We start from the raw sequence: 14,366 nt of genomic DNA on the forward strand, positions 1-14,366 counted from the left end.
GCTAGCATGAGGCGAGATATCCAAGTTCTAACCAGGCTTGTTATGTTCTTATATTTTTTTATTGTTTAAGCAATAGAATTATTGTATTTTTTTATACTATTCTTACTTTATCTAAATTTTCCCTCCCCAAGCGCGCTGTTCTCCTCCTTTTCCTTTTTATAGCAACCCTTAACACTCAACCGCCCCTTTTTTATTCTATTTATAATATATCAGCTTTTTATGTAAGAATTTAGCTGCTTTAAATTTGCGCATCCTTAGTGGCTACATCTAGCCTGTTTTAAAAACTGACCAGAGTCATTTAATAGGCTTCAAAACCTAGCATAATTTTTGGTCACAGGAAAATTAGCAGACACCATTTTGGTTTTCAAAATGTAAATTAAACAACAGAATAAGTCCAACAGTCACCCAGATGTGCAATAAAACGTTTTAAACGAAATCGACATCAACAATAACTATGTCTATTTGCCCGTAACTGCGACCGTACATTAATTTATAAAGGCGGGTTTCCACTCAAACGAATGTAGTCGAATCGAACGACGTCGACTAAAAATACAACATTGCATAATTTTCATCGATCGACGTCGACCTGTCGGTTGAATTCGGCACAATTCCTCGAGAAGTTTTAAAAACAGTCTCAATAAACAAGAAGTTTGTAGGGAAACGGCTAAGAGATTTTAGAAGAATATTTAAAAATATTTTTATTTTTCGTCTTTATATATATTATTTCATATCAAATTTATATATATTATTTCATAATCAAATTTTCGACGTCGATCGATTCGACCGCATCCGTTTAAGTTTGAATTACTTTTCCTGTGACTTTAAAATCCGTCACGGTAAATTAGAATACAATAGAAAAATTCTTAGCTTACGAAAATATTTCTATTTATCACATGATTAATTCCAGCCAATCAAAAAGGTAATTAGTATATAAATTATATAAAATACTAAACATAGTTTTTAAGCAATGTTTTATAGGCGCTTTTAGTATAATCGACGTTCCCGGTCACAGACGGACAAACAAAGTTTTACTATTATTACAATAGACTAGCTGATACCCCGTGCATAAACCCACGGGTTCGCCTGTTATTTATAGTCTACTCTCGATAAGTGGAACCCCAAATATGAGGGACTTTCGTTTAGTGGAACTAATTTCCCCGGTCCCTTGGATTTTGATTAACAAACCTCTCTTATTTTATTCCGATAAGTGGAACCTTCGATAAGTGGAACCATTAGAATAATATTTATTCATATAAGTGGAACTTTCCCAAAGGAAAAATCATCTACTACCTTCGAATCACTTTAATCACAATATAGTAAAGTATAAATAATAAAGTAAACAAGTCACATATTTCTATAATTCGAACGAGTGCTCAGTCCCTGTCAATTTTTCTTAAAAAACTCCTATAGAAAACTTTCTACAATTCGAAACTTTCTATAATTGGAACAGTTTTTTAGTCCCTTCAGCACAATTCTCTCCTTAATTCGAATGTCAGAGTGTAAACAAGGCTTTGACAAATTCAAATTACACCATTCTTGGTGTCGTCCCGAGAAAAGCACTTGGTGATGCAACTCGTATTGTCGAACGTGATTGCCTCTCCAATGTAAAGCAATCAAATATTCAGCAGTTTTTCAAATACAGTTTCTTTTTTGTGTAAACTATGAAAATAAAGATTGAATGAAACTCGAATTGTGTTTTCTTGATTTTGAAAGTAACGTAATTACTCTCTGTCATTTGAATTTTTACTCTCTGAAGCTGCAATTTCGAATTACAGAGACTTTCTATTATTCGAATCTCTCTATAATTGAAACAAAAAATTTTATCCTTTGGAATTTGAAATAGGGAGAGTCAACTGTAGTATAAAAGATTATTTTTCATAACTTCATTGCTAAGAAAATCATCATGTGGAACATAAATATCTATAACGCATTTTCTTTTGTTCCTCCCCCTGTTTTTAATTATTCGTAAAATCCTCGGTTTCCTGAGATTTTAGATTAGAGAGAAGTTCGATAAGTAGAACATTATTTCGGTTTCATAGAGGTTCCACTTATCGAGCAATTTAGATAAGTGGAGCATTCAATAATCACAACCATTTTTTTCGGTCCTGTGGAGGTTCCACTTATCGAGAGTAGACTGTATTGAAATTCGTGTTTTCGCCAAATGACTTTTTTCTTGCACACAAAGAGACAGCTGAAATACACCTATCATTTAAGAGATCATAATATTAATAGATAACTTTAAAACTTTAAAAGAACGAAATCTTATTGGGTTGTTAACCATAGTTGAAATGGAGATGTTAAGAAAGGTCATGTAAGTTACTTGTTAGAGAAATCACCTGCTTAATGAATTCAAAATGCTTAAAGAAGAAAAGTATAATAGCTTATGAAAAAGGTATTCCACGGTTTCAAAATTTGAGAAATCGAAACACTTTTATTGCAGTTGCCGTGCACGTATCTGCAACTTCCCGCGGCTTTAGAGATAAACACTTGGCTATGCATTTGATTATAATCGACAACGTGCAAGGTTCGTTATCAGTGTAGCAGTGCTCCAACAGACTTTGGCTGACGGCGTCGATCTCTTCACGAGGAGAGTTTGGTGTCATGTAAGGCGCGTTGCTATGAACTATAATGCGATCAAGGGGAAGAGTGCCATCCATGATTGCTTCACGTAGAGCTTTACCATGCTTTTCTGAAAAAGAAAACATAAAAAACATCCAAAGAACGATAAGTTAGTTTATACAAAATGTAAACGCTTATTGTAGGTGCTGTAGCAACCTAGGAGCCCATGGTGAACACCTCCTCTCCCACCCTACCCTCAAATTTAAGTTAATATCATGGTTAATATAAGAATTATAGAGACTTATGCATAAGATGTGTTTAAACCAATCTAGTGGGTTAAAATTTCTTGATTTGCCCCTCGCCTTTGAAATTCGGTTTCTGCTGCAGTCCTGATTGTTATACCTTTGCATACGTATCCTGTCACACCAATATAAAACCCCTTATCTACGTAGGTTATGATCTCTTCCGGTGTTCCAGTAAAGCAGAAAACAATCACAGGAGGCAGACATTTAATTTCTTTTAAGACATTCATGACTTCTGTATGTGAAGCACGTTCTACAACCAATAAAGGCTTTTGGTAACGCACGGCCAACTTCACCTGAAACGCAATAAACTTAAAGATGTTTATGTGTATTATTATTATGTGTATTATTACTTTCTTGTACTAAAATCACTTACTATCGGAGTTTTTCTTATTCAGGTTACAGTCTACCTTATCTCAGTAATATTATGTTATCGCCAAGGCACAAAAAGTTATAGAAAACCGCATCAAAGTTTTCTTTTCCGGGATAGAAATTGACGCAGGTTAGAGATCAAATGATGCTGTCGTACATGAGTTTATCGCAGATTGAAGAAGATTTGATGAAGAGTTGTTTTTTTTAGTACTTAATCTACGTTTTAATACATCGTTTGGTCAACTGTAGAGCGCGATGACTATGTACATGAGACTGATCGCGAAAATTAACTAACCCAAGTAAAAAATAAATGATTCGTTAATTTTAAGCAATAAGTTATTGAATGTTTAATAAATTATAAAGGGGTGTAACGAGAAATGATTTAACTTTTGAAACAAACTGACAAACGCGTCTACGAAGAGTAAAATAAAAAAAACATCAACACAAAGAAACTCACCTGTAGAATAAAAGCTGTTTCTTGGATATTTCTTGGTGAATAGCCGCGGAAAAAGTCTAGACCGACCTCACCAACAGCAACAACTTCCGGAAGCTTGATCAATTCTTCCAGTTGACTGAGAGTGTTATCTGTCCAGTCATCTTTGACGAAATGAGGATGAACACCGACTGCTGCGTATAAAATATTTGGTCTTGTCTTCGCCATTACAACTGCTGATTTAGATCCGTTTAGTTTCAATCCAGTAACTATTATCTTCTGTACACCAGCAGCTAGGGCGCGTGCAATGACATAATCTGGGGAAGTTTTAAATCTAGAAAATATAACTTGGAGCATATAAAAAAAGAAAACTCGGCTACATTCTATAAATTGTATTTGATTTTATGTTGTTTCGTGACCTTTAAAACTATTTCGAACTATGAAGCAGAGAACGAAAACACCCAATTTGTTACTCTACATACAATTTGGTGGGTTTTATTTTCCAATAACAACTAGAGTGTAGAGCTTCAAATGTACAAATAGCTGCTTTTGGCTTTCACATCATTGTATAACTTGTATTTTGCTCACAGAACGTTTAATAGAATGGTCAAGAAGAAACTGTATGGTAACTCAAGGTGTCACTTTTTAAAATGTTGCAGGTCGGAGTTAGACTTCTGTTTTCTATCGATGTTTTTTACCTTTTAATAGAAAGGCAACAATGTGTCCTACCTTTTGGCTACAGTATTCTTTCCAATTAACGGAAACTCTACCAGACGGGCACCTCTGATTAGCGGACACTTTTTCCATGCACCGGCCATTTTCTGGTCAAAGTCTCATAAAAAACTTTCTAATTTGCGGACACTCAATTAGCGGACAGTTAGTCTTTTTTTTTTCTTCAATTAGCGGACAGTCCAAAAAATTAGGGAGCAGCATACAAACATAATAAAAAATGGAATAATTTTAAAATATTTATTTTAAACACTTTGAAACTTTACAAAAACTGTCGGCTTTTACAGCCTCGAGTTTCTTTGCAAACCAGTCAATCAACTTTTGTTGTCCATAAAACTTATATATAACTGGTATTTCCAGACCATATCCACCTCCACGATTAACCCTCTCTCCACAAATCTCAGCTAATCGAAGTGTTCGGGACTTTCAAGAACATGAAAGATATTTTTGATGTGTTTTGTAACCAACAATGCTTTCGTTTTGTAAAGAATCTGGAGTTGATGTAGAAGAGGTTTCATGAGAGTGTAACGATTTTGAAAATGATGACGTTGTAGAGAAGATCACCACGCATGAAGCGCTTGAACTTGAAAGATTTCAATATAGAAGAAAGAACTTTTTTATCTTCACTTATAGACAGACTGAAATTATTTGAGTCAGGAACTTAAAACAACAATCTTTAAATTTTTTTCTCCACGTAAAGTTTTTTTAAAAAATCTTTTCGTTAATTTAGTTGATATTATGATGTTGGTATTTGTTTGTTATTTTAATACAAAAGTTATATTACGTTTAATTTAGTTGTTTTCTTCTTTTTTCGTGTCTAATTCCAGCGCAATACCCGCTAATTTTTTAAGTTACACATTTCGTATACAAAATTGCATTTTCTTCAAATTTTGAGCTTGCATTGCAAAACTTTCCAAAATGCGGACACCTCTAATTAGCGGACACTTTGTTCATACACCAACAGTGTCCTCTAATTAGAGAGAATACTGTATTTTGGAGTTAGACAAAAATAGCATGATTTTTAAACTCTATCCCCTACTAGGTTATGACCGTGAGGGGGGGGGATCCTAACTTTTCATAGGCTTGTACAAACTGAAATAAACTTGACACACTAGCACTACGTCACAAAAGGAACAGAATAGCAGCAATAAATTTTTGCTTATGTCAGCACTTTTATTAAAAGCTTGAAATTTGTTCTAAATACCACTATCTGCTAAAAGTTCAATTATTTTATTTCTAGATCGAATTTTTACATTCTGTTTGAAGTTTCTGAGGATAATCCTAATAACAGTTATTATGACGATATCATAAAGATATTTAGGGGTGGTTTCAAGTTACAACCAATATTAAAGACTCTGACAGGTATGGGACCTAATAATTTGGCATGTTGAAATTAGTAAGCATAATGGCCATGCAGCATAGCATAAAGAAGTTATTAAAAAAACCGTCAGGGGGTAAGGTGGCAACTTTTTTCTTTTTTCTTAAAAGCAAAAGTCAGTTAAATAGCTCTGTTTTGAGTTATTAGTTTTTTAAGGGCTAAAACGCTTTCCATTTTCAATACAAGGGAGCAGATTTCGTTCCAAAATCAAGCTCATTTCCAGAGGTTCTTGCGTTTTATGACATCGAGGCCAGCGACAAATAAACCCCTGGTACAAACTGGTGATTTCTGTAATGCAACTGATTTATTTCCGCCATAGATAATTTATTCACGTGTCATAATATATGCAACGATTTTCTATAAAGAAGGCTGATTTTTTTACAAAAACATTAAAAGATTAGAGGAATTCTGCCAATGACAAAACCAAAAAATTGTGAGTTCAGCAGTGAATATTTTTAGGAAAGATCTTATTTTGGTAGACTTTTCTTTGTTAACATTTTAAATAAAAATAACGGTTTTTTTAAAGCTGTTTGAGAACATGACATTTGGCAATTTAGCTAAGTGAGAAAAGACATGTAGCTAAGCAGTTAGCTAGCTATCTTGCTAACATTTACATAGGCAGGTGTAATAAGCCATTACGAAATACAAATAAATCTTATTTTTTTACTTATAGTTTGCGGTGAGCCAGCTAAATACATCTTTCAAGTTGTAACAACTTTTTGACCACTTAAACAAGTTTAAATTTTTTTTGATCTGTTATGTATAGCATACACATCACAATTGTATTACCTGTTGTATTCTTGAAAGTGCTCTATGCTATCGTAAATAGCTAATTCATGCAAGAAGGTCCTTCCTTCTCCATTTTGAAATGTGCGCGCTCATCAAGAATTTGTAAAAAACTGTACTCCTTTAATAGATGTTCTTGACAGTGACAAAGAAATTAATGGTAATTTCTTACCTCACATTAGTTAGGTTAACACCGCAGTCAACAAGATGGAATATCTGATCAGCTGGCAGAGTCGGCAACCAAGATTTGTTTTTGGCGGTGTGTTGTTTTTGACTATACTTATTTCTTCTCCCTTTAACGACGCCCTTTATTTGCACATCCCGAACAATGTCTTTCTCTTCATTTAAAGCACTTTTAGCTTCCTCGATCACCATATTTTTCCCCCCAACTTCCATGCCGTTAAAACCAACAATTAAGTCACTAAGATGTTCTGGTATCTCAACAAACGCAAAATTTTTCGACTTTCCAGTCTTTTTACATGTTGCTAACTCAACGTGACAGTTACTTCTGAGATCAGTTGAAGCTTCAGTGGCGAAAAGCTCAATCAAATCTTCCGCAGTAACGTTGGTGCAGAGATTACCTAAACTTATTATTATAAAGAACTTTTATTTTCAGCTCCTTGTAAGATTTTTGAGAATACAGTTAATTTAACATTTGGTGAGTAAAATATTTGAGATCTGTTTCCCAAATAAGTTTTAATCATGGCAGTTTAAAAGCAGGTTCTGGGGTAGACAAAATCTGAAAAATTAGATTTTTTTCTCAATATTATCATATTGAGGTAGCTGTTTATTCATTCACAAACGATGTTGATTTTCGAGTAGTTAATGCAAATCTTTATAAACACAAACGAATACCATTCTCACCTACGTACAGTCTTTTCTTTTCAGTGTTAACTGAAGCCTCATAAGACATTTTTATCCGCTAAAATGCACAATTAATATAAGTTAAAAACAACTACACTATTATAGATTGAATACTGAAAACGTGGCATCATTTTCGTATATACTTGGCCGAGCTTTCCAGGTCTTTTACACTTAGCATTTAATGGCAGTTCTTCTAACGAGTCGTTGAAAAAAGTAACGCCGTTCGAGGCGTGGTATAAGTTTGATTATTTTTAAGCTTACTGTTGACTCCCTCTAATTCGAATCTCTTTTATTCGAATATTTTTATAATTCGAACGAGTGCTCAGTCACCGTCAATTTCTCTTAACAAACTCTTATAAAGAACTTTCTACAATTCAAACTATATAATTCGAAACTTTCTATAATTCAAACAGTTTTTCAGTCCCTTCAGCACGATTCTTTCCCTAATTCGTATATTGAATAACGTAATTTCTCTCTGTTATTCGAATTTCACCCTCTGAAGCTGAAAATTCGGAGACTTTCTACAATTCAAATCTCTCTATAATTCGAACTAAAAAATTTACAATGGGAGAATTCGAATTAGGGAGAATCAACTGTATTTACTTGTTGGTATTAAGTACCCATTCAATAGTCATCACCTTAACACAACTTTAATAATTGTGCCTGTGTTTATTTCTTTCTTTATTTATTTATTGCAATGGCTTGAAAGAAAAATTTTTTCTTAACACCTGGAAAAGATGTTCGTGGTAAAAACACTTTAAAAATTTAGAAAACCACGTGCTATATTTTGTAATATGCTTCCTGAGCGACTTTTTACCAGCTTTTTCCTGGACCTGTTTCTTAAGTATTCAACAAGGTCCGTGGAAAAATCTACTTAGGCAGAATAATAATGAAAAAATAGGTTGTTTTAGATGTTTTGCTTACGTCAGTAGTGCAGATAAAAAAAATGAACCCGTTTCTTAAGCAGTCGATAAGGACTGTGGAAAAATCCATTTTATCTTTATTTTGTAATAGACTTCTTGGGCGACTTTTTCCCAGCTTTTCCTGGATTTGAATTTGTTTCAGCAAGTGTTAATATTGAGTTGTTTTATTTAGGTATTTATTTTAGGCAAAGAACTTTAGACGCAGACGCCCAGTGTCTCCTAAACCCTCCCACTCCTACCTCTCAGAGGTACACGGGCCAATAAAGACGTTTATGTTTTTCTGTAATCGCTGACTAAATATAGCCCCGTATTAATTTTATTCTCTTTCTAGTATTGTGTTTTTTTCCCAAATCGTGCCGTTATTTTTGAGTTACAAACTCCCGTCAATAGATCCACAGGACTATAAGTATTGTTTAATTGAGGGATCCCCGTCGTTCACATCAACACGATAAGACTTAAATCGACATAATCATCACATATTATCTTTATATAGTTTTCATAAGGATTTCACGTTTTCTAGGTCATTTATGGAAATGCGTTTGTACACAACTTTGTTGGCGAAATAGTAGTGTAGTCAAGTTCACCCACTGTTTTCAATCAAAATATCGTTCATATAACTAACTTAAAAATTTTTAAAGATCTAGATTTTTTGTGCATAAAGTTTGCCTATGGAATTCTCTTGATTTTATCCTAATGTTGCCTTTTCTTTTTCTAAATGGTATAATTAGTACTTTCTTACCTACTCGAACGAAATCTTTTTCTAAACTTTCTCTTACAACGCTGTTTTTCTCCAAGCACTCGTCAGCTATATACCATTTCAGATCAGCTGATATTTTGTACTGAAGGGAAATACCCATGTCGGCGAAAAATAACCCGTCTGAATTGTCTTCTTATCGCAGCTGCACTCATATTATACCAGGGCTGGTTTCTACTTACATTAAAAATATAACAGGGCTGGCTTCCACTAGCATTTAAAATATAACAGGGCTGGTTTTTACTCAATGACCACTAATTTCTGTTTGTCTGAAGTATTTCGTTAGTGAAGCAATGGACATGGTCACACTAATAAATATCCAAAGATGATTACGATCATTGACCGTCGATGACAGCTCCAGTTGTCGAAGCGCAGCCTAGAAAAAACTTGCTTGTTCATGACATGATAATATCTATATTTTTTAATGACGATGACTGAACAGATAAGTGGTAATATTTTTAATGTTAAAGATGTTTAGAGAAATGCTGAATCGTTTTTGAAAAACAGTTTTTTATAATTATTATTACAACACTACTAACATAAACACAAAACAATTTTTGTTCAAATTTGCTTGTCCTTCACAAAACAAAAATAAAAAAAATCCCGAAAAATAAAAAAGGTCGTTTTTTGGAGAAAATGAAGACGTTGCAAGAAATAATGACGGCAGCATTAACTTTGTAGACGTCAAATCACTTTTTTTATTTTGTTTAGTTACTTTGCTAAGTTTAAAATTTAGATCGAAAACTAATTGTACGAAATTACAAGTTTTTGTCAGTCGTAATTTGAAGTAAAAAACCGTCTGGATCCTGTATAAACACATTTTCATCGCCGTTGGCGTCACGACGTACGTCAGTAGTAGTAACACTTTGTTTAATGTTTTCCAAGACGTCTGACGTCACGTGCAGACAGATTCCAATGTGACCAAGTTTGCCTTCGCCGTCTCTGTCATTGGTTACAAAATGAATGTCCTCCGGCGTAGTGTGTCGGTGACGAATTTCCACTTGGCAAAACTCTTTTCCATATAACCATTCTCTGTTCTCCACCGCAAAGAGAAGTTTATTAACTGGCTCTTCTTCGGTGTACGCAAAAAAATACAACGTAAAGGGCAATTTATTTCCCGGTTGTTCCTCGCACACGTGTTTCATTTTTAAAACATTCATGTAGAAATTACATGTGGGTTTCTTTGAACAGGCTTCCAGTGATATTTGACCGATACAAGGTAAATGATTTTTTGGTTGATCGAGACATCCTACCTCGCCTGAGTAAGGTTGAAAATTTTCTTTAAAAGTGTGTTGTAATAACTCTATGCTATACCCGTTCGGATCCTTCAGGGAAGTTAAAAAACCAACATCCATAAATTGTTTACCATCTGATACTTTGTACCCATTCTTCCTAAAGCATCCTACCGCTGCGTTTACGTCTGCCAAGGTTAACCCAATTTTCCAATATCCCTGATTTGCATAATCGGTTTTAAAGTTTTCATCCACCACAAAACAGATTCCAGTGGGTTGATACGCTTCCGATTTTGGTGCATATGTAAAAGTATGCATTTTATTGTCATTCCAAGTGTAAGGATAGCCTTGTTTAGACACTGTTTTCACTGCATATTTCATGCCACAAACATTGGCGTAAAAGTGAATAGTTTTCTCCAGATTTTCTTTCAGCATCCGCAATACGTTATATTTGATGTAAGACTGCATATTTTTACTAGATAAGAGATACAAAGTTAGAATCGAACAGCCACGGAATCGTGACGTATTTAAAGTCATAATTTTCTTGCTACTTCCTGAAAAATTGCCTCGTGTCGCTGTAGCTTAAATATAAAAACTTTCTTTTCATATTTTCGTGGTCACAACATTTGGTTAAAGAATTATTAAATACAGTTCAAACAGAATATATATACTTTTTCTAAAGACATACCTTGTGTTTACAAACATTACCTAAATAAACAAACAAGTAAATGCTTTCTTAAGATTAAGTTATACTGTGATGTTGTTGTTTACAGATCAGATAATTCTTCATGTTAGCTAGTGTTGTGAACAGCTTGGTGCACAGAAATCTGGAAATCTCAAACACTGGAAAAAATATTTTTCGCCTAGAAAATATTATTTATGCGCACAAGAATTGTTGAAAAATGTATTGAATTTTTAAGGATTGTTTTAAAGTTTTTTTACAGCCAAATGTAATTCTCTTGTCGCTGCTTGAAATGCTTTACGAGTTATATTTTTTTATATAAGCCAATCTCTTTTGGGAATCAATCGCCCAGAGTTTTTTTTCGCTTTCTAATATGTGTGGCTGGCGCAAAAAAATAAATTCTGGTATTTTCCGGCTAAACTCTTAATGGGCTTCATAATACTGCACATTGATAGGTGGGTTGTTTCGGTACGAGCAGATGATAAATATGCCCTTTGTGTTGTGGTAGTTGAAGTTACCAAGAATAAAATTGTAAAAAATATGCTGTTTGCAAAACTAATATATACGGCATAGATGTGACAAACAACACTAGATACAAAAGGTACGTATGTCATGATGCTTCTGACACTTTCTTTTTTATTTGTCTTGCACTTTCTGATATTTTTTGCAGCTATTCTTATCCCACTTTTACATTTGACTCCAGCTCAGCTACAATCTTGTTTTAAAACAGATAAAGCTATAGGTAAGCCTAGCCATGGCTGGCTGGTAATTAAAGAAGATGGTGTAGTGGTAGCGCATTCGACTTGTTATCACAAGATTTCAGGTTCGAGTCCCCACTCCGAAGCACTTTAAATGCAGTGTTATCAGCCCATTCGGTGCTATCCACTGACCGCTAACCGGCTTGTGTGGCAGGCAAGCAAGTTAGAGCAATGCTATACGTATCTATAGCGGTAATGTAACATAGTTACAGTGAGGGGAGGAAGAACCAGCCTGGGCTATCGAGTTAAACAAAAACAAGCTAAAAATTTGTCCCTACAAGCGCTTTATTCGTGCCCAGACTGCGCTGTATGAAAGTCGGTAATTGCACGATAAGAGTCTCGGCAGCGGATGGTCTTTTCTGAGAAAGAATTTCACGCAAGTACTTATCAGTCAAGCGGTTCATAGAAAGATTGATAAAAAAGTCCCATTACGGAGTTTCATACCGCGCAGGTCTGGGCGCTAGCGAAGCGCTTTGTAGGGACAAATTTTTGGCTTGTTTTCATTTGTCTCGATAGCCCAGATAATTTTCATGGTCAGTTTTTCAACTATTCTGGTTAGTGCTGCGAAAAGAGGCAGAAATGCAAAATCCTGCCTGATGTTTCTTCAACTATTTTTTTACTTTAACTGACGTTTTGCTTTTTAATAACACGTTTAAATGGTGTTGCTAACCCTCTTTGTGGTATATTGACATGGATTAGATGTTGAAATCGAAGAAAACTTAAATTAATGACTTTTATAGAGAGGCAAGAGAAGACATATTGTTGATGTTGGTTTTAGGGGTTAACTTCCTGAAGTTGCAAGCTACATATACCATACATTTTGTGTTGTGAGGAATAAAGTAATGGTTAAAAAGAAACACTATTCTATCATTATCAGTGCACTTTGGCAAGAAGAAATAAAAATTACAGCTAGCTATATAAAGACTTAAAGGAAGTTTTTTTACAGTAAGCTATAGCTAGCTAGCTAGCTATGTATGGATCTGCAAGTTTGACATGGATTAATGTGGAAGAGCATTTAATAAAGGATTTATTTGCAAAGTATAGCTAACTAGTTATATAAAAAAGAGCACAGATGAAATCGACTGAAAATAAAATACACACTTCAATGATATAATGACTGGCTTTGACTTTTCGTTAGAAATTATTGTATATAAATATTATAACTAGCTAGGAAGGGATATATATAATAACATGTTGTACTGTATTACTGTATTCTTAATTTTGGTAAAATACAAGAATAAATTTAGGCAAGGTCCACTTTTACAATTTTGTGATAGCTATAGTAATTTTGGTACAATGACATAAGAATTTGGCAACCGAAAATATTTGACGAAAACAGTTAAAGTCACTAAATTTGTTAAAAAAGTTATTTTCCATTAAATTTGTTTATTTTAACCACAGTTATTTTACTTTATATTTCGCAGCGGTCGAAACTTTGTACTTTACAGATTAAAATTATTACAATGCAAAATTGAGGCGTAGCAATTTTTAAGGCTAAGTTGGTGTTTGAACTGCACTGTTAAGTTGAGTGATATTAGAAATGAGTTTTTATGATCCTATTTTTAGCATCTGGGCACTTACCCACCTATATATCTGATTACTGTATGAATAAGGCTACGATATATATGAGTGACCCAGTGTGACAGATACAGCCAGCTTTTTGACAATTTTTAATTTGGTTTATAAAAAATGTAGGTAGCTCCGCCCTGGTTAGTTAAATAAAGTTTCCAGCAAACACAAAATAAGAAATTTTTAAATTGTTTTTTAATATTATGGCTAGCTAGGTATCTGTTTAATGAGCATGAAACTGTTAGTTTAGAAAAAAACCCATTGTTTTCTTTACTATGTTAAATGAGCTACATTATTTTGGCTGTACTAGTAGCTATATAAATCTTTAATGACATGCTAGCAATCTCTCTTTGATCAGCACTGTGATATTTTTAAGACAATATTAAAACTTGTGATGTAACTAACTACCAAAATAAGGTTTCTTTCTCTTTTGACTGCCAACTTTTCATGATGAGTGTACCCCACAACTTGAAGCAATTAAATTAATAACCAAGTTTAGGTCTTGAACCTTCATAATATACAATCTTATGTCAATATTGAGTATCCTTCCTTTAAATAATTGTAAAATCAATATATCGCACCAGTTTAAAAAGTAAAAATACAAACGAAAAAGTGAATAATTCTCTTCGTACTGCATGTTTTTCTTAGCAAATGCCTTACGCTCTGCGGGGGATAAAAAAATTTGTCCCTACAAGCGCTTCGCTAGTGCCCAGACCTGCGCGGTATGAAACGCCGTAATCGATTTTACCTTGGTGATGACCACAGTGGCTCTGACTGAGCATCGCCTGGGCTTTTTCGTCAATATTAAGAGACAATAACTTGACATAAAATAGTTAATGAGTTGAAAAAATGGTGTGCTTTAAAACCGATATAGCACTGAAACACACTAAAAAATGTATAAATTTGTTTAACGTCTGTGCACGCAGTAGGAAAATGAGCTTTTTATCTTTGAAAACAAAATTTTGGTTTTTCTTGACCGCACATTTTTACATTCTATGACCTGGTATGAATAAAGTTAATTCCCT

At 34.0% G+C, this 14,366-nt stretch overlaps 1 protein-coding gene across 2 annotated transcripts; it reads right to left on the minus strand.

The window, feature by feature from the left end:
- Positions 1-860: 860 nt before the first annotated feature.
- On the minus strand, positions 861-9,217 carry LOC130624351 (3'-5' ssDNA/RNA exonuclease TatD-like). 2 transcript variants are annotated; one of them, XM_057439940.1, is made up of 6 exons: positions 9,086-9,217; positions 7,424-7,481; positions 6,732-7,140; positions 3,691-4,000; positions 2,962-3,157; positions 861-2,689 (listed from the first exon to the last, which is right to left on the minus strand). In XM_057439940.1, the coding sequence occupies exons 2-6, from the start codon at positions 7,470-7,472 to the stop codon at positions 2,406-2,408; spliced, it is 1,248 nt and encodes a 415-aa protein (XP_057295923.1). In that variant the 5' UTR covers positions 7,473-7,481; positions 9,086-9,217; the 3' UTR covers positions 861-2,405. The 2 variants fall into 2 exon arrangements, with proteins under 2 accessions (XP_057295923.1, XP_057295924.1); XM_057439941.1 differs by having other exon boundaries at positions 6,732-7,145; positions 9,086-9,185.
- Between the last annotated feature and the right edge of the window lie 5,149 nt (positions 9,218-14,366).

The sequence above is a fragment of the Hydractinia symbiolongicarpus genome, chromosome 13 (assembly GCF_029227915.1).
Source record: "Hydractinia symbiolongicarpus strain clone_291-10 chromosome 13, HSymV2.1, whole genome shotgun sequence".
Classification (NCBI taxonomy): domain Eukaryota; kingdom Metazoa; phylum Cnidaria; class Hydrozoa; order Anthoathecata; family Hydractiniidae; genus Hydractinia; species Hydractinia symbiolongicarpus.

Excerpts from the sequence above, each read along its gene's own strand:
- LOC130624351 (XM_057439940.1), bottom strand. The coding sequence starts at position 7,472 with ATGTCTTATGAGGCTTCAGTTAACACTGAAAAGAAAAGACTGTACGTA. Across the intron at positions 4,001-6,731 it reads GTTAACCTAACTAATGTGAG|ATTTAAAACTTCCCCAGATT; the intron begins GTAAGAAATTAC and ends TATATTTTCTAG. Across the intron at positions 3,158-3,690 it reads AAACAGCTTTTATTCTACAG|GTGAAGTTGGCCGTGCGTTA; the intron begins GTGAGTTTCTTT and ends ATTGCGTTTCAG.